Below are 16,966 nucleotides of genomic sequence, written 5' to 3'. Positions count from 1 at the left end.
GGTGTTGGACTGGCGGCAGCATCTCTGGGAGGAAAGGGGCTTTCGAGCAAGCAGCGCCTTTGCTTCACAGATGAGCACGAATAGCTGCCATGTACATGCAGCTGCGGCCAGGCCGTGCTTTGAACATTCACTATGCATTAACTCACGTAATTCTTTCAAAAGCCTGAATAGGTATTCTGAGTGTTTTGTAGATTTTATAGACAAGGAAACTGAGGCAGGGAGAGGTTAAATCGTATTGAGTCTGATACTTGGAGGGGTGGGGATTTGAATCCAGGAGTCTGGCTTCAAGGTCTGTGTTAACTACTAGGCCGCACTGAGGCCCACATGGGGCAGGAGGCTGCCCACGGTCCTGTTGTTGGGGTAGATCTTGGCTCCGGGATCAGGACTTGTGACCCCAGCTGAGGAGCAAGTGTTCCAGGCCTCCCAAGCCCCTCGCCTCCTGGCCTCTCAGGGCCTTCTTATCTCAGGTCCTCATGCTCTTCCAGGAGCGGGGTACATGGGAGCCTGGGCACACCTGGGCCCTGAGTAAGCAGAACCAGGATCTTGGGGCACTCACCTTGGGGATGAAGTGCTTAGGTGTCTGGGGACAGGAGGGGGGTGGGGAAGAGGTGATGTCGGGCATACTGGGTGCTCAATGCGTATTTGTTTACAGTCGTCCTCCCTCAGCTCGGGGGTTATGTTCCAAGACCCGCAGCACACACCTGAAACCAAGGAGAGCGCCAAACCCTACAGATGCTGTGTTTCCTGTGCATACTCACCTTGGCACTTAAAGGGAGCACTTTGCTGCCTGGCGTTGGCATGTCTGAATCTCTAGCATCACTACTGGCGCACTTCGGGGCTGTTCTTAAAATAAGGGTTACTTTTCTTTTTTTTAATCCTCGCTGGAGGATATGTTTATTGACTTGAGAGAGAGAGAGAGAGAGAGAGAGAGAGAGAGAGAAGAGAGAAAGAGAGACATCAATCAGTTGCCTCCCGTACATGCCCCAGCCAGGTATGTACCTTGACAGGGAATTGAACCCACAACCTTTTGGTGCACAGGATGACACTCCAACCAATGGAGCTACACGGCCAGGGCTAAGGGTACTTGAACCCAAGCTCTGGGATACCACACGGTGTGTGATGACCCAGACGACTAAGTGACTAAGAGGTGGGTAGCTTATTCAGTGTGGATGTGCTGGACAAGGGATGATTCATGTCCCAGGCGGATGGCACAGGATTTAATCACACTATTTAGAATGGCACACAATGTCAAACTCATGAATTGTTTATTTCTGGAATTTTCCATTTGGACCACAGTTGAGTGTGAGTGACTGACTGAAACCTTGGAAAGCAAAGCCACAGATAAGAGGGAGACGACTGTATTTGTTGAATGAGTAGCTAAAAGGATGCGTTTGGAGTCAGGGATTGGGCACGGGGTGGGGGTGGGGGAAGGGTGGGGTCCAGGAGCTGGGTTTGAAGGAAGGCCTGGCACTAACATGTGGACTCTTCCCATGGCCCTCAGACGCCGCTCACCAACAGCGAGGAGTCCCTGGATTTCAGTGTGAGCCTGGAGCAGGTAGGAGCCTGAGGGTGGAGCTGGGCAGGGGCAGCCTGGCAGGGGGTCAGGGCCTGAGCCAGCTGCATTGGCCCCTTCTAGGCATCCACAGACCGGGTGCTCAGGGCTGGGAAGCAGCTGCATCGACATCTACTGGCCACCTGCCAGAACCTCATCCGAGACCGAAAGTACCACCTTAGGCTCTACCGGTGAGTGGAGGCCTAGTCTGCCTCCTTGCCCATCCCTGTTTTCTCTTTCTTCCATTCTATTCCCGGCATCTGGGCCTGGCCCTGCGTCTGGCAGAACTGGGGCTGGGCCTAGGAAGGTGCCTGTTGGATGGAGAGCTCCTCCCTCTCCGCCCCCCTCTGCTATTTGACTGTCCTTCCTTGTCCCTGCCCCTTCAACTCTTGTAGGCAGTGCTGCTCAGGCCGGGAGCTGGTGGATGGGATCTTGGCCCTGGGGCTTGGGGTCCATTCACGGAGCCAAGCCGTGGGAATCTGCCAAGTCCTGCTAGATGAAGGTGCCCTCTGCCATGGTGAGCCTGAGCCGAGGGCAGGGCTCCTGGGCTGGGCAGTCCTGGGGAGCAGGGTCCAGGTTAAGGAGGGATGGGCATTGCAGTGGGGCCTCATACCCACACAACCTCCCCGCCTCCCCTCCTGGACCTCCTCCCCACAGTGAAGCACGACTGGACCTTCCAGGACCGAGATACCCAATTCTACCGATTCCCGGGGCCGGAGCCGGAGCCCGCAGGCGTCCACGAGCTGGAGGAGGAGCTGGTTGAGGCCATGGCCCTGCTCTCCCAGCGGGGGCCTGATGCCCTGCTCACTGTGGCACTTCGAAAGCCGTGAGTGGGCACTCTGCACCCTGCGTCCTGTGACCCCAGGTCCCATGTGGCTCCCAGACCCCACAGTTTCTCAGTTTCATCCCCGAGACCCTGGCTGGCTCAGAGGCCTGGGCTCCGATCCACACGTTGCCACAGCCCTGTGATCTGAGCCCTCCTCCCCCGCTGAGCCTGTTTTAGCCTCTGTGACCGAGGGTGGGCGCAAGGCCCCTGAAGATGACCGCTCTGAGGGGTGCCATTGGCTGCGGGTGGGCTTACGGGACCTCAGGCAGGTCTGGATTCAAATCTGGTTCTACTGGTTGCTGGCTGGGTGGCCTTGGCCTTTCTGTGCCAGCTTCCTCTTCTGTCAAAAGAGAGCGCGAGCACCCTCCCGGTTTGTTGGACGGCAGATTGAAACGGTGCGGGGGCAGGGCTCAGTGCCGTCCCGCACAGGGTGAACTTGGGAATGGCTGACCCTGGTAGTGATGACAGTCCTTGCTGAGGCACCGCCTGCCCCAGGCCTGGGCTTTGTGGGTGAGTGGTCTGGGGCCCCGAGCTCACCCTCTGCTTCCTGGCCCCCCTCGCCCTCAGCCCCGGGCAGCGCACTGAAGAGGAGCTGGAGCTGATCTTCGAGGAGCTGCTGCACATCAAGGCCGTGGCCCACCTCTCCAACTCGGTGGGTCTGCAGGCCTGCCCACCCGCCTGGCCCTTTCCCTGGAGCGTCCTCTCCCTGTGACCCCCCTGAGGAGGTGCCGGCCGCTGGGCCGGAAGGCACTTCCCTCTCCTTCTGCCTGTGGCTTGGAAATTTCCAGCTTCCCACATCCTGGTCTGGAAGTCCTCCTGCCTCTCTCAGCCCGTTGCCCCGCCCTTGCTTTGTCTCCTGCCACATCCCAGGCCACCTGACCTGGCTGCATCTCTGCCCCCAGCACTCACGCGTTGGGGCCTTACCTCTCCACCACCAACCAGGCCCTCTGCCCTGCACTGCCCACTGACCCTCCTCTCCCTGCCCCACAGGTGAAGCGGGAATTAGCAGCAGTTCTGCTCTTTGAACCACACAGCAAGGCGGGGACTGTGTGTAAGTCCGACAGGAAGCTGGGCACTGGGACCTGGACATGGCTGGGGTCCGCAGGGAAGTGGGGGGTGCTGGGCGCGTCTGATCTGTGCTCTTCTCAGTGTTCAGCCAGGGGGACAAGGGCACCTCGTGGTACATGATCTGGAAGGGATCTGTCAACGTGGTGACCCATGGCAAGGTGAGTCCCTCCTCCAGCCCCCTGGGCTGCAAGTGCTCCCCGGTCCCTGTCCTCATGGGCAGTGCCTCTGGTGGACCCGAGGCTGCTGATCACCCAGGTCCTCTCCTGCCTCGGTGCTTCTCCCCGCCACGGGTCTGTTTCGTGTGGGCTGGGGCCGGGTGGCTGGGCCGTGACGAAGGCCTGGCCACAGGGGCTGGTGACCACCCTGCACGAGGGAGATGACTTTGGACAGCTGGCTCTGGTGAATGATGCACCGCGGGCGGCCACCATCATCCTGCGAGAAGACAACTGTCATTTTCTCCGAGTGGACAAGCAGGACTTCAACCGTATCATCAAGGTGACATTGCCAGGGAAGGGAGGGCAGGGGACGTGGCCAGGACAGTTCTCTGGAGAAGTGTGGGGCAGGAGGAAGGAGCAGAGAGAGCCTGTGAGGAGCAGGGAGAGAGGAGACGGAGAGTGGAGGGATGGCTGGGGGCGGGAGCACGGCCCTGGGCTGTGAGGAAGTCCAGGCATGCGATGAGGTTCAGGGAGCCCGTGAACCCCGCTCTGTGTGGGAGACCACGGGGGCAGTGGGGCTACAGAGGGGTGGGGAGCTAGAGTGCGAGGGGCAGTGTAATGGAGGGCGGCCGGGGAGGGTGGAGCAGAGAAGGGGCTCGGGTGTGAGGAGCAGGGGTGGGGGTGAGGCAGATCACGGGGCAGGTGTTGAATGGGTGGGAGAAGGGCTGAAGGTCCTTTTTGGGCTCAGGGTCTGGAATGGGGGAGGTATAGGGAGAGGCCCTAGAAATGGGGAAGGGTCATAGCGTGTGCTGAGCACTGGGTGTGGCTTGTCCTTCAGGATGTGGAAGCAAAGACCATAAGGCTGGAAGAACACGGCAAAGTGGTGTTGGTGCTGGAGAGAACCTCCCAGGGCGCTGGCTCTTCCTGCCCCCCAACCCCAGGCCGGAACCGGTAACGCACCCTCCCAGCTCCCTCTCCACCTTCGCTCCTTCCTTTCCCCAGGCTTTTCTCCCTTCCTCCATGTCATCCCCCTGCCTGCTGGCCTCCTGGGGGTGGAGAGACACCCCAGGACTCAGGTGCAGACCCTGAACCCGCCAGCCCTCCACCCCAAAGTGGGGCAGGGCGGGCGCATAGGGAGAGTGATATGGCTGACTATGGACTCTGCCCGTTGTGGGAGGGGGCGTGGTGGTACAAGGGCATCGATCATTCCTTCTAGGTATACGGTGATGTCTGGTACCCCGGAGAAGATCCTAGAACTGCTGTTGGAGGCCATGAGGCCTGATTCCAGCGCTCATGATCCAACAGGTAGGGGCAGGGGGCACCTGCCTGTTCTCTGACTCATCAGGTGGTCAGCGCAGCCTGGGAGAGGGCTAGGCACCTGCCTCTGACCTGACTGGGTGCTGGGTTGGTCGGGGGGCCCGTTGGCAGGAAGTGCTCATTCCTGTGCTCTTGGCTTGGGTAGGGAGTACAGTCACAGGGGCTGCGCACTGGTGGTGTGTTGACCATGGTGAGACTGGGGGATGGACACTCCAGCTGTGTGTACCTGTGTTCAGTGGGCTTGACCTGCTCCCACCTGACTCCCATCCCTGCCTGCCCTACAGAGACATTCCTCAGTGACTTCCTCCTGACCCACAGAGTCTTCATGCCCAGCACCCAGCTCTGCCCTGCCCTCCTGCACCAATATCCTTCCAGCCCCAGGTGACTAGGATGGCGTGTGGGATGGGGAGAAGGGATAGCTCATAGCATGACTGTGCTGAACCCTCCAAGGAACCAGCCTCATGCCCGGCCCAGCTTGCCAGTGGGCCCTGGGAATCCTGCCCTTCCCTTGCCTGAGGTGTGGGTGGTCAGTCGGATGTTGTGGTCTCCTTGACCGGTGCCCACCTTCCACGCGGAGCCTGCGGGAGGCAGTGAGCAGGAGCGCGACACCTACATCTGCAACAAGAGACAGCAGATCCTGCGGCTGGTCAGCCAGTGGGTGGCCCTGTACGGCCCCATGCTCCACACGGACCCCGTGGCCAGCAGCTTTCTCCAGGTACCTGGGACTGAGGCAGGGCTGACTGGGCTGCCTGGGTGGACAAGGCTGTGGCACTCAGTGACTCTTGGCTCCTCCCAGAAACTCTCAGACCTGGTGAGCAGGGACGCCCGGCTCAGCAACCTGCTGCGGGAGCAGTGGCCGGAGAGGCGGCGGCACCACAGGTGATGCTTCGGCTCTGAGTTAACTCGTCACAGGCACGGCAGGCAGTGCCTCGGGGACCGAGGGCACCAGCTCTGGACTCAAACCCGGGGCTTAAATCCAGGCTGCACCTCCCACAGCAGTGCTGCCCTGAGCCCAGGACCGCACCCCGGGGCCTGGGGCCTTGTCTATAATCTGGGTGAGCACCTCCCTGGTTGCAGGGTGGAAGGAGTCACCGCCCTCCGAGTGCAGAGCAGGGCCTCGCGCGGGCACACCTGAGTGCTGCCTGCGGCTGGTTGCTCGTTTGTCTAGTCCAGCTCCTGTCCATCAGCCGATACCTCCAGCCCCCTTGCCGTTTGCCCTCACGCACGCGGTCAGCCATCCTCACACATCACCAGCCACTTGTGTGTCACTCTCCGCCCCCGTGCACCTGCTGTCCTCACTTCCTCCATTTGGCACGTATTTATTGCCCAGCGGCCTGGGTGCCAGTTCCTGCTGGCCCCGCCCGGTGACTTTCCTAGAGTTTAGCTTCGCCTTCCCAGACATTCCCATGGGGACAGCTCACCGGAGCCAGTGCCCACCTGACCCCTGGGCCCATTTCTCCCTTGAACCCTTTCTCTGCCCTGCTGGCCTGGGGAAATCACTGGATCCGGGGTCCCAGTTTCAGCCCCAGCTTTGCCCCTTTCTCGGTGATTCTCACCAAGTCTGTGAAACTCCGAGCCTTGGGTGGGGTCCAGCCCTGGGCTCGGGACCCTCCCATCTCACCCCCTTCTCCCTTGCTCCGCAGGTTGGAAAACGGCTGTGGGAGCGCGTCTCCTCAGATAAAGGTGTCTGCTCCGCATGGGCTGCTCTCGCTTCCGCAACCCCAGCTCCTCCCCCTGCTGCTGTCAGGGCCCCCTTCACCCTGCTCTGAGGGGCGGGTCTGGGATAGGTGTTCCTACGGGCTTCAGGTGGTGCCGGGCCTGGCCTTATGGGACACAGAAGTCTAAGGTCACCCCTCGCCCCACTGCCACCCTAGAGCCAGTCAGTGTTCCCATCTGGGGCGAGACGTCTGTAGGGCCTGAGGGCCAGTGCTGGACGCCCTGAGGAAGGCGGGCCCTCCTAGGGGTCAGCGGTGGCCAGCGCTATTCCCAGCAGGGCCCAGGGAGCTAAGGGTGACGAGGAGGGGTGACCGGAGCTGAGATGTTTGAGGAATGGTGGGAAGGGACCGGAAAGGTAGGCTGGCTGACTGCAGGGAGTGCTGCCTTGGGAATCAAAGCTGAAGGCCTCACGGGGCTTGCTGGTCTCCCCGGGCCCAGCTGCCTCTCCCAACTCACCGGCCCCCTCCTCTCTGCCGAAGATGCTCATGGGCTCCTTCTCTTCTATAGGTGAAGCTTGTTCCCACCTCAGGGCCTGGAACTTTCTTTCTCTGGCTCTTTGACTACCTGGATCCTTCTTATCGTTCTGATCTCAGCCAAAATGCTGGGTTTCCAGAGAGGCCCCTTTCCGTCTTTCTGTCCAGAGCACCCCTCCACTGGCCACTGGCCTCCAAGGTGTCTACTGTGACTTTTTTCAAAGCATTATCACCATGTGGAGTTGTTTTATTTGTCTAGTTGCTTATTGATTGTTAGTGTCTCTCACATCCCACTAGACTGCTGGCTTCATGCACAAGGGGCCTGGACCTCTGTTTCTCCAGGGCTCACGGCACTGCCCGGCCTGTCTGGCACTTAGGAGCCAGCGTGGAATGGTCCTCATGGGCCAGGCACTGTGCTAGGAGCCCACAGTGCAGTGGGGGCTGGGAGAGCCACCTTGGCCTTAAAGGGCTTACAGACCAGCAGGGGACAGAGCTGCCGAACAGTCTCATGCTTTCTAAGGGCTGAGACAGGGATCTCTGACAGCAGGCAAGGGGATGGTTGGCTCAGGGGGGGAGGTCGTTGAGAAGTAACTTTGGAGCTGAGAGTGGCAGGGTGTGAGGGGGAGGGGCCCATGGAGGAGGGGTTGTGGGTTTGACAGGGCAGCTGACAGCTGAGTGTTGGTAGATAAGAGCAGAGAGAGGGAAGAACAGGTTAGAATTCCTGTGGGGCCACTTAGCAGCTGTGTTGCCTTGGGCATGTTACTTAACCTCTCTGAGCCTAATTTATCTCACCTATAAAATGGTATTAATAGCAGTAATAATATTTTTGTCAAAAGACTATTCTGAATAGGCAGATGCTTAGAATAAGCATGTCCTCAGCCTGGCACGTAGCAAACAGCAAACTGGCACATGGTAGCCGGAGGTGGCGACGGGGCCCGCTGAGGTGTACTCACACCAGAGCAGCGCGGGCCTATTTGGCAGAGGGCTGACACGCACAGGGCACACCTCGTTCTTAGCCTTGCTCTGTCCCTTCTCCTGGGGCCTTGGTCCCAGGGCCTCACCTGGCTCAGGCTCACTCAGCAAGCAGAGCCTGTGGGTGTGCGTGCCTGCAGGTCCCGAGCTCCCAGTGACAGGCCCCTCCCTGGCCCTGCATGCCTCCCTCGGTGTCCTCCCGGCCTTACTTTCTCTCCCTCTCAGGCCCGGAACATGCCTGTTTGGCTCCCCAGCCAGGACGAGCCCCTCCCCAGCAGCAACTGTGCCATCCGAGTTGGGGACAAAGGTTGGTGGTCTGAGCCAGCCAGGATATAGCTCATACTCTGCCGCAGTCACCCTTGACAAGGAGGGCACCCTGTACTCCTCAGGGCCTTTGTCGGCCTCCCCCGCCCCTTGGCTCAGGGCCTCCCACCTGCTCTGTGGAGTGTGCCCACCCAGGCTTCTCCTTAGTGCCCTTGCCTGCCTCTTTGGGACCCTGCACACTGTTCGCAGCCCTCTCTCCTGGGGTGGGAGACCAAGCAGCCCCTCCCACAGCTCAGCATGGTCTTCCTCTCCAGTTCCCTATGATATCTGCCGGCCAGACCACTCGGTGCTGACCCTGCAGCTGCCTGTGACGGCGTCAGTGAGAGAGGTGATGGCAGCGCTGGCCCAGGAAGATGGCTGGACCAAGGGACAGGTGCTGGTGAAGGTCAACTCGGCAGGCGGTGAGTTGTGTCTGAGTAGGGTGGCCCCAGGGGAGAGGCCCCCTCAGAGCCATGCCCCATCCCCTAATTAAAATCATTATCATCTTCATCAATGTTAATGATGGCTGGCATTTATGCGAGGTTGATGATGTCTCTTCAAAGTGCTCCAAATGTGGTGTTTAACAGCATGAACTCTGGAGCCTGCTCCCGCATTTGATCCCAGCCCTTCAGCTCCCTGTCTGTATGTCCTTGGGCAGGGACCTTCATCTCCCTGCGCTCTGTGTCTTCACCTGTAAAACGGGGGTGATGAGAGTACACGCCTCACAGAGGAATTGTGAGGACTAAGTGAGCTCATCTAGGGAAGTGTTCAGACTGGTGTCTGGCACACAACACTCCTTAGGTATTAGTTGCTACCAGTAGTATTATCATGCTTATACATTCATTTAATCCAATAACAATATTATGAGATAGGCACTTTATCCTATTTTTAGGCAAGGAAACAGGCTCAAAGGGATTAAGCAATTTTCCCAAGCTCTCATAGTGAGCGTAGCTAGCCTTTGCATTTAGGTAGTCTTCATTCATTTAGTCAGTCAGCAAACATATCTGAGGCTCAGTTGTGGGCCAGCGATGTGTTAGGAGCTAGAGGTGCCATGGCAGGCGATAGAGCAGCTTGATGGTTAAGAGCATAGACTGGACTCCCAGACCCGTGTTGGAATCTGAGATCCACTGCTAGTGAGCTGTGTAATCCCGGGCAGGGTGTTTATCCTCTCTGAGCCTCTGTTTCCTTGTCTGTCAAAGGTGCACTGTAATGGGACCTATCATATAGGTCTGCTGTGACTTTAAAAAAACATTTTTTTAAAAAAATTCTTCACCCGAGGATACTTTTTTTTTTTATCATCAGATAGAGTGGGAGGGAGGGAAAGAGAGAGAGACATCGATGTGATAGAGCCACACCAACTGGTTGCCTCCGCACGACTCGACCAGGGCCGTTGGAGACTAACCGCAACCAAGGTACATGCCCATGACTGGAATCGAACCCACGACTCATTGGTCCACAGGCTGACGCTCTAATCGCCGAGCCAAACCGGCCAGGGCTGCTGTGACTGTTCATGAGATGCTGTGTAAAGCACCTAGCATGGCGCCTGGCGCAAAGTCAGTGGATTTTTAAGACCTGCCTTTGGAGAACTTGAGACAGTAAAAACCACTGTTGTCTGTGAAGGATGCCGCCCAGGTCTGACAGCTGGAGCCCAGGGCAGATTGGAATCAGGGGCATCCAGAGAATAATGGCAAGGAGTGGAAACAGAAAAGCCAAACCACCTTCTCCCTTCAGAACCTGGGGAAAGAGGATGAAGTCACCTGTGCCTATAAGTGCTCTGGAAGCACTGCCCTCTGGTGGCCGGCTGGAGAGTTGCGTTTGCCCAAAGCCAACATTTATTGACACCCTACTCACGGGCCAGGTGCTGTTTAGAGAACAGATTTCTAGAGTGTTTTGATCGACACCCTTGTCAGTAACCAACATTTTATTACAACCCCCTGCTATGTGTATATTTTCTTATAAGTCATATACACAAATTCCTCCACTAATGTTATATAATTATAAAACTGCACACAAAATAGAGGAGCAAAACAGATGAGAAAAATAAATTTAAGTAGAAGAGCTACTATTTTTTCCTGCACACATGGATGGCCTTGTGTACCTTACTTTGGAGGCCACTGGTCTAGGGACTGAGGACTCCAACATGACTGGAGACACAGTTCCAGTCCACATGATCTGGTGGACATCAGCACCAAGACTTCTGTAAAGGCATTTCCTAGATTTCACAGGGCTATTTATATATATTATATAATACTTATAGCCACTATTTATATAAATTATTTCATTTTACTGTGCATAGTCAGGGCAAGCCTTATTGTTTCCACCTGACAAAGGAGGAAACTGAGGTTCAGGGGTGTTCCCACCTTGTCCGAAGTCTTCCTGTCTCACAAACACCCCCTTTCAGTCTCCCCGGGCGTGCTGCCCTGGGCAGTGTGGATGTGTGGGTACGGGCACCTGTGCATTTAGAGTACCTGCCTAGGACTCTAACCCTGATTCTGGGAGAAGGACCTCCCAGCCTCCCAAAGGGGCTTCCACCCTGCTCCCGGCCTCGCTCCCTGTCCCCACCTAGTGAGTCCTCTGTTCTCTTTGCAGATGCTGTTGGCTTGCAGCCAGATGCCCGTGGTGTGGCCACATCCTTGGGGCTCAACGAGCGGCTCTTTGTTGTTAACCCACAGGAAGTGCATGAGCTGGTAGGAAGTGCATGCTGAGGAGAGAGTGGGCCTAGTCTGGCTGCTGCTGGGCCTTAAGCGGGGAGGAAGGAGTGGGCCTCAGCTGATGGGGTATTCCAAAGGATGGGGGGGAGTGGTTGGGAGCTCTCCAGGAGAAAGGAAGACCTGCTCTACTAGGGGCTCCCAAGGGGATAGGAATCCTCCAGGGAGGGGTCTGGGTATCAGGGAACTGTCAGGAAGATGCCTCCTTGGGAAGCCCCATCCTTTAGAGGTCCCTTCACTCTCTGCAACACCCTTGCCCTCCCCAGGACTCTTCTGGTCATGGGCACAGAGTCTACCCCAAACTCTTTTCTCCCACCTGATACCTTTCCTCTGGATTCCTTGGGCACCCAGCTGAGTACTATCTCACCTGCAGACCCCACACCCAGAGCAGCTAGGGCCCACTGTGGGTTCTGCTGAGGGACTGGACCTGGTGAGCGCCAAGGACCTGGCAGGACAGCTGACAGACCATGACTGGAACCTCTTCAACAATATCCACCAGGTGCAGGGGTCAGAGCTGAGGGAAGGACGGCAGGTGGCGGGGTACCCAGCCTGGCATGCGCTGATCTCTTGTGCTGCTCCCCACCCAGGTAGAATTGATCCACTATGTGCTGGGTCCCCAGCACCTGCGGGACATCACCACCGCCAACCTGGAGCGCTTCATGCGCCGCTTCAATGAGCTGCAGTACTGGGTGGCCACGGAGCTGTGTCTCTGCCCCGTGCCCGGCCCACGGGCCCAGCTGCTCAGGAAGTTCATTAAGCTGGCAGCCCAGTGAGTACCTGTGGGGTATGGGATGTGTTGCAGAGTTCTCAGGCCACTTTTTCTTAAACCTCCCTGTCCCTGGTCAGTATGTTGCCAATCTGCCATCTCCTGGGTGCCCTGGTGACTCTGCCTCCCCACCCCATCCTACTCCAGTTCCTGAAAAGGCAGCCCTGGCCTGACCTGCCTGGTGGTGGGTCCAAGGCCTGGATGTTGTCTTGATGTGGGGCTCTGTGGGTGTGGCTGTTTCCCCTGAGGGTCTCTGGTTCTTCTGCTACCAGCCTCAAGGAACAAAAGAACCTCAATTCCTTCTTCGCTGTCATGTTTGGTCTCAGCAACTCGGCCATCAGTCGCCTGGCCCACACCTGGGAGGTAGGTGTGACCTGGAGGGGGAGGCCTGGCCCTCTGCACCCGGGTCCTGAGGTTGGGCCCCAAGCCCATCCTGGGAGTCCTGCTGGGGACAGGACTCCTGCCCCTGGGCAGTGACGTCTCCGTCCACCTCTCCTTCGCAGCGGCTGCCTCACAAAGTCCGGAAGCTGTACTCGGCCCTTGAGAGGCTGCTGGTGAGTGCTGGGCCTCGGCTTGTCCCTGCAGAAACCCCGAGTCCTGGCTTCCAGCAGTCCCCCACTTGTCCGTGGTCACTTGCGAGGTTTCTACCCCTGAGCCAGGGCCTGGTTGTCTCTGGGCTGTGAGTCTGGGGAGTTGGCTGAAGAATGGGTGTTTACCACCACAGTGGGTGCACAGAGCGCTCTGTCCCTCAGTGTGTAGGTGCTGGGGAGGTTCGCTTGCTGGGGCTCTGAGGTCCTGAGTGAAGACCAGGACAGGCACCCACGGCCTCTGGTCCTGGGCTCAAGGCGCCAGTGGGCAGCCAGGGGACGCTGCCTCTGGACCCAGGAAGCAGGTCCCAGCACCAGAACCCAGTTGCCTGGGCCTGCCAGTGGGTCAGGCTAGGCCAAAAGATGAGGACAGAGTTGAGAAGCTGAACTTCAACTCCCAGAGATTGTTGGGGGTTCTGAAAGGTCTTGACAACGTTCAGGAGAGAACTGGCTCAGAGGTGTTCCTGTCAGTGTGGCGCTGGGCGCTCTCGAGAGGAGAGCTCAAAGGAACGTGCCTGCCAGAGAGGAGGCGGTGGGGGAGAGATCCTTGAGGCCTCGGGCCCTGTCACTGACGCCACCACCACGGTGCTTGGGGGCTAACTGGAAGCCAGGAAGACACACGCACACACGCACACACGCACACACACACACTGGCCTTTCCCTGCCGAAGGCCACAGCCAGCCTGGGTGAGGCCTGGGGCTGAGGAGGAGCTGAGCTCCAAGAGGATGAGCATGTGGCCCTTCTCGATGGGGCGGGGCTTTGGGTTGGGCTGTGATTTACAGTGAGTTTTGGGGGGGGGACCTTCCCTCTCTCACTCACTGTGGCTCCTTCCCTCCCAGGACCCCTCGTGGAACCATCGAGTATATCGCCTGGCCCTCACCAAGCTCTCCCCTCCTGTCATCCCCTTCATGCCCCTTCTTCTCAAAGGTACCAGGACTGGAGCTTACCTTCCAGCCTCCATCCTATTGTCCGTTCCTGCGCCCGTGTGTATGTCCACCCAACCCTCCCTGAGTGACGAGTTCACAGGCTAGACGCAGTTAGGACAGACAGGCAGACAGTGGTGACACTGATGGAACATGACATGACGCCTAAGGGGTGCAAGGGAATTACCCCAGGAGGTCAGAGGGGAGCCAGAGGAAGAGGGCAATAGAGATGGGCCAGGCCCGAGGCCCCTCGTTATTGGTCCTGCACCTTTCTTGGGCTGCTGAAAGGGGAAGGCATTTGGGGACCTTTGAGCACACGCTGTTTCTTGGCAGACATGACCTTTATCCACGAGGGAAACCACACCCTGGTGGAGAATCTCATCAACTTTGAGAAGATGGTGAGTTCAAGGAGTAGTCGTCTGCTACTGAATGGGTTGGGGGTGACAACTACGGCCCTGGAAGGGGGCTGGGGGCGGGAGGTGGTCTAAAGTTAAAATAACCCTTGCCTAACTCCATGGTGTGCTGGAGGGCCTGCTCCACGGGGGCTGTGTCACCCTCCAGCAAGCGCCTCCCCCAAGGCCTCTTCCTCCCTGAGCCCTCCTGACCTCTCGCAGCCTTGGTCCCTAGGAGCACCCCGCCGGCCCCAGGCCAGGGCTCCTGCCTCAGGTCCTTCTTGCTTCATCCACAGAGAATGATGGCCAGAGCCTTGCGGATGCTGCACCGCTGCCGAAGCCACAGCAACGGTGAGAGCGCTGGTCCCGGGGCCACAGTACGCCCTCCGAGGCCTGGCTCTGTCTCCCTGACCCCACTTCTCCCCTACCCAGTGCCTCTCTCACCACGCAGAAGCCGCGTCTCCCACCTCCACGAGGACAGCCAGGCGGCCAGGACGTCCACATGTGAGTGGGGGCAGGCTAGGTGCTGAGGAGTTAGCCATCATACATGATACATGGCACCTACATACATGACACATAGACGATACATGCAGGCAGCGTCACAGCCCTCTGTGAAGCAGGTGGAGTGTGTTCCAACATCAAGACGCGCCGTCGGGCTGACGTGGGAGCAGCGTGGCAGAGGCCGCGCTGGTCCGCGGAGAGCTGCGGCCCGGCAGGCTGCTCCAGGTGCAGGAATGGGATCCACCATCCTTCCCGTTCACACCACACTTTGATTGTACTTTATGTATGTGTTTGTTCTGATAACATCATTAACATTTCTGGGCCCAATCCCAGCCTGAGCACATCGACAACAATGCCTCTCTCTGTGATCCTCCCCTCCTGTCCCCTTGCTCCTCACCCACAGCAACTACTATGTGGAATTGTGAGTTATTTATTGTCATTTTTTTTGTTTTTTTTAATGAAACTTAAAAATTTTTTTATTTGTTCATTTTCGACAGAGACGGCAGGGGGTGGGGTGCGGGGAGAGAGAGGAAAACATTGTTGTTCCACTGCTCTGTGCACTCATTGGTTGGTTCCTGTGTGTGCCCTGGCCGGGGATCAGGCCCACACCCTTGGTGTATCAGGACAACACTCTAACCAACTGAGCTACCCGGCCAGGTCATTTTCTTCTTCGTTAAAATAGCTTTAATACACAGACACACACATCTTTTAAATGACTCATATAATATATGTATAATGACAACAAATAGTCCTTAGTTTTAGTTGTTTGTAAACTTAGCAAAAGGGATATTATGCTATATGTAATCTTGGAGATCTGCTTGTCTTGTCTCCCCCCTGGTCGTGGGGGAGGGGCAGCAGTCTTCGGGGCTGGCGGTGGGAAGCAGCTGGGTGGGTGGTAGGAGAGAGGATGGGCTCTACAAAGTGTCTGTGCCTCCCTGACTGCCTCCCCCATCCCGCCAGGCTCGGAGCAGTCCCTGAGCACCCGGAGTCCAGCCAGCACCTGGGCTTATGTCCAGCAGCTGAAGGTCATCGACAACCAGCGGGAACTGTCCCGCCTCTCCCGGGAGCTGGAGCCTTGAAGAGGGGGCTGGGGTTGGAGCAGCAGGCACTGTCTGCCTGGAGAGCCAGGGCTCGCCTGGGCCAAGGGGCCGCAGGCTGGCCGCAGCTGGGCAGGGCTCTCCGAGGAATGGACTCGAGGCCCTGGATCGGGCAGTGTGGAGGCAGCTACCTCCTGTGATGACTGTCGGCCAAGGAGAACCTCGGAGTGGAATGAGCGGCCCGGAGCCAAGGAGCGGGGACAGAGAGGCCGGAGCGGTGGGGGAGCGGGCGGGGGATCGGGTGGGGAGCGGGTTGGGGCGTGGAGCAGGTGCCGGACTCTGTGTTCAATAGAGAGCTCTCCACACCAGGTGTTTTCCAGACTGTGCCTTGTGGCTTTGTTGTCCAGCCTGTCCCAGCCCTGTGGCTTGTTTTTGCAGTGGACTGAGAGTGTGGCATGTGTGTGGCAGGGGTGGTGCCAGTGGTGGGGAGGGCTGGGGCAGTCCTGCTTCTCTTTCCATAGCATGGGAGAGAAACAGCTGGGTGAGGTCGGGCTGTCAGCGAGGGAGTGGTGGTCCCCTCGGAGCCTCCCTGTTACCCTAAATGAACAGAGATGCCTGTGTTCTGAGCCCAGCCCTGTGGGGTGTGGCCGGGAAGGCCAGGAGCTGAGGAGGATGTGCTGTGCCCTGGAGTGGACCCAGAGAGGCTGACGGAGCAGCTCCACTGCCCGTGGGTGGTCTCTGGGACCCAGGCAGGGCTCCCAGATTGCTCCCTGCTGTGGAAATCTAGCCGCAGCACCTGCTGGAGCCTGGAGCCCGGAGCCCGGAGCCGTCATTGGCGGCCAGGGTAGCTGTCAGCTCTCCACGGGCTGGGAGGACTATCACAGCCCAGCTTGGCTGTCTCCTTCCACCGCCCAGAGGGGAGTCCATCCTTGCTGAGGCCTAACAGGCTTCCGGGAAGTCAGGATTTCTCATCAGTGATGAGAATGGGCCCAGCAGGCTCTGTCAGCGTCATGTCCTCTCTTCAGCACGTCCCCTGGGAGCTGGTTACTGGGAGGACCCCTTCCACTGCTCTCTGCTCCCCATGGCCCTGGGCCTGGCACGGGGAGGGGCACTGTCTTGACCTTGGGGATGACCCCAGGTCAGGCACTGAGCAGCAGGGTCCAGGGCACGAGGAGGAAGTGGGCCCTGCACCCCCTCAGCAGGGCTCAGGCTGCACCCGCCCCGCCGCCCCTCACCCCTCACCCCACACTGCCAGTCCTCTCATCCCTGCTCACGGGCACATGCGCGCCTCTTCCGGGAAGCGTCAGAACCCTCGGCAAGAGGCCGCACAACTGGGGTAGAACCTTAGGTTTCTAAGTGAATCTGAGCAAGTCACTGAACAGTTCTTTGCCTCCATTTCCCGTCTGTAAGAGGGGTGTGATGACCTTAGTCCGGTTTTCAGCGACAAACCAGTCAAACTGCAGCTCTGCCCCCACAGCCCATGTGACAGCCTGGGCAGGCCTGTGTCCTCAGCCAGGCGAAGGACAGCGTCACCTCAGGTGAGTCAGGCAGAGCCCACTCCCCAGGGAGAACCTGGGGAGGGGTAACCAGGAGCGCGATGGAGGACCACTGGGCACAGAAGCTTCCAGAGCTGAGCAATCCCAAGGCTGAGCCTCGGCCTCGATGAGTCA

General features: G+C 58.4%; 1 protein-coding gene across 5 annotated transcripts in view; it reads left to right on the top strand.

Annotated features, from left to right (window-relative positions):
* Positions 1 to 15,566, top strand: part of RAPGEF3 (Rap guanine nucleotide exchange factor 3) — a 28,400-nt gene extending 12,834 nt beyond the window's left edge. For 2 of the 5 annotated variants that reach the window (XM_036251577.1, XM_036251575.1), the window contains exons 3-28: positions 1,502 to 1,555; positions 1,637 to 1,743; positions 1,948 to 2,069; positions 2,210 to 2,378; positions 2,946 to 3,030; positions 3,369 to 3,429; positions 3,528 to 3,604; positions 3,795 to 3,941; positions 4,440 to 4,552; positions 4,818 to 4,906; positions 5,203 to 5,281; positions 5,483 to 5,633; positions 5,715 to 5,797; positions 6,562 to 6,601; positions 7,142 to 7,306; positions 8,305 to 8,386; positions 8,658 to 8,804; positions 10,972 to 11,069; positions 11,464 to 11,589; positions 11,678 to 11,859; positions 12,129 to 12,219; positions 12,360 to 12,410; positions 13,283 to 13,370; positions 13,700 to 13,764; positions 14,055 to 14,262; positions 15,220 to 15,566. In XM_036251577.1, coding sequence (XP_036107470.1) covers positions 1,502 to 1,555; positions 1,637 to 1,743; positions 1,948 to 2,069; positions 2,210 to 2,378; positions 2,946 to 3,030; positions 3,369 to 3,429; positions 3,528 to 3,604; positions 3,795 to 3,941; positions 4,440 to 4,552; positions 4,818 to 4,906; positions 5,203 to 5,281; positions 5,483 to 5,633; positions 5,715 to 5,797; positions 6,562 to 6,601; positions 7,142 to 7,306; positions 8,305 to 8,386; positions 8,658 to 8,804; positions 10,972 to 11,069; positions 11,464 to 11,589; positions 11,678 to 11,859; positions 12,129 to 12,219; positions 12,360 to 12,410; positions 13,283 to 13,370; positions 13,700 to 13,764; positions 14,055 to 14,262; positions 15,220 to 15,338 — 2,799 coding nt within the window. In that variant the 3' untranslated portion in view covers positions 15,339 to 15,566. The remainder of the gene's footprint in view (positions 1 to 1,501; positions 1,556 to 1,636; positions 1,744 to 1,947; positions 2,070 to 2,209; positions 2,379 to 2,945; positions 3,031 to 3,368; positions 3,430 to 3,527; positions 3,605 to 3,794; positions 3,942 to 4,439; positions 4,553 to 4,817; positions 4,907 to 5,202; positions 5,282 to 5,482; positions 5,634 to 5,714; positions 5,798 to 6,561; positions 6,602 to 7,141; positions 7,307 to 8,304; positions 8,387 to 8,657; positions 8,805 to 10,971; positions 11,070 to 11,463; positions 11,590 to 11,677; positions 11,860 to 12,128; positions 12,220 to 12,359; positions 12,411 to 13,282; positions 13,371 to 13,699; positions 13,765 to 14,054; positions 14,263 to 15,219) is intronic. The other 3 variants (XM_036251576.1, XM_036251579.1, XM_036251578.1) reach the window with 3 other exon arrangements.
* Positions 15,567 to 16,966: the final 1,400 nt, after the last annotated feature.

The sequence above is a fragment of the Molossus molossus genome, unplaced genomic scaffold (genome assembly GCF_014108415.1).
Source record: "Molossus molossus isolate mMolMol1 unplaced genomic scaffold, mMolMol1.p scaffold_m16_p_10, whole genome shotgun sequence".
Lineage (NCBI taxonomy): Eukaryota > Metazoa > Chordata > Mammalia > Chiroptera > Molossidae > Molossus > Molossus molossus.
The sequence above is the reverse complement of the archived record's forward strand: the minus strand, read 5'-3'. Positions and strand labels throughout refer to the sequence as shown.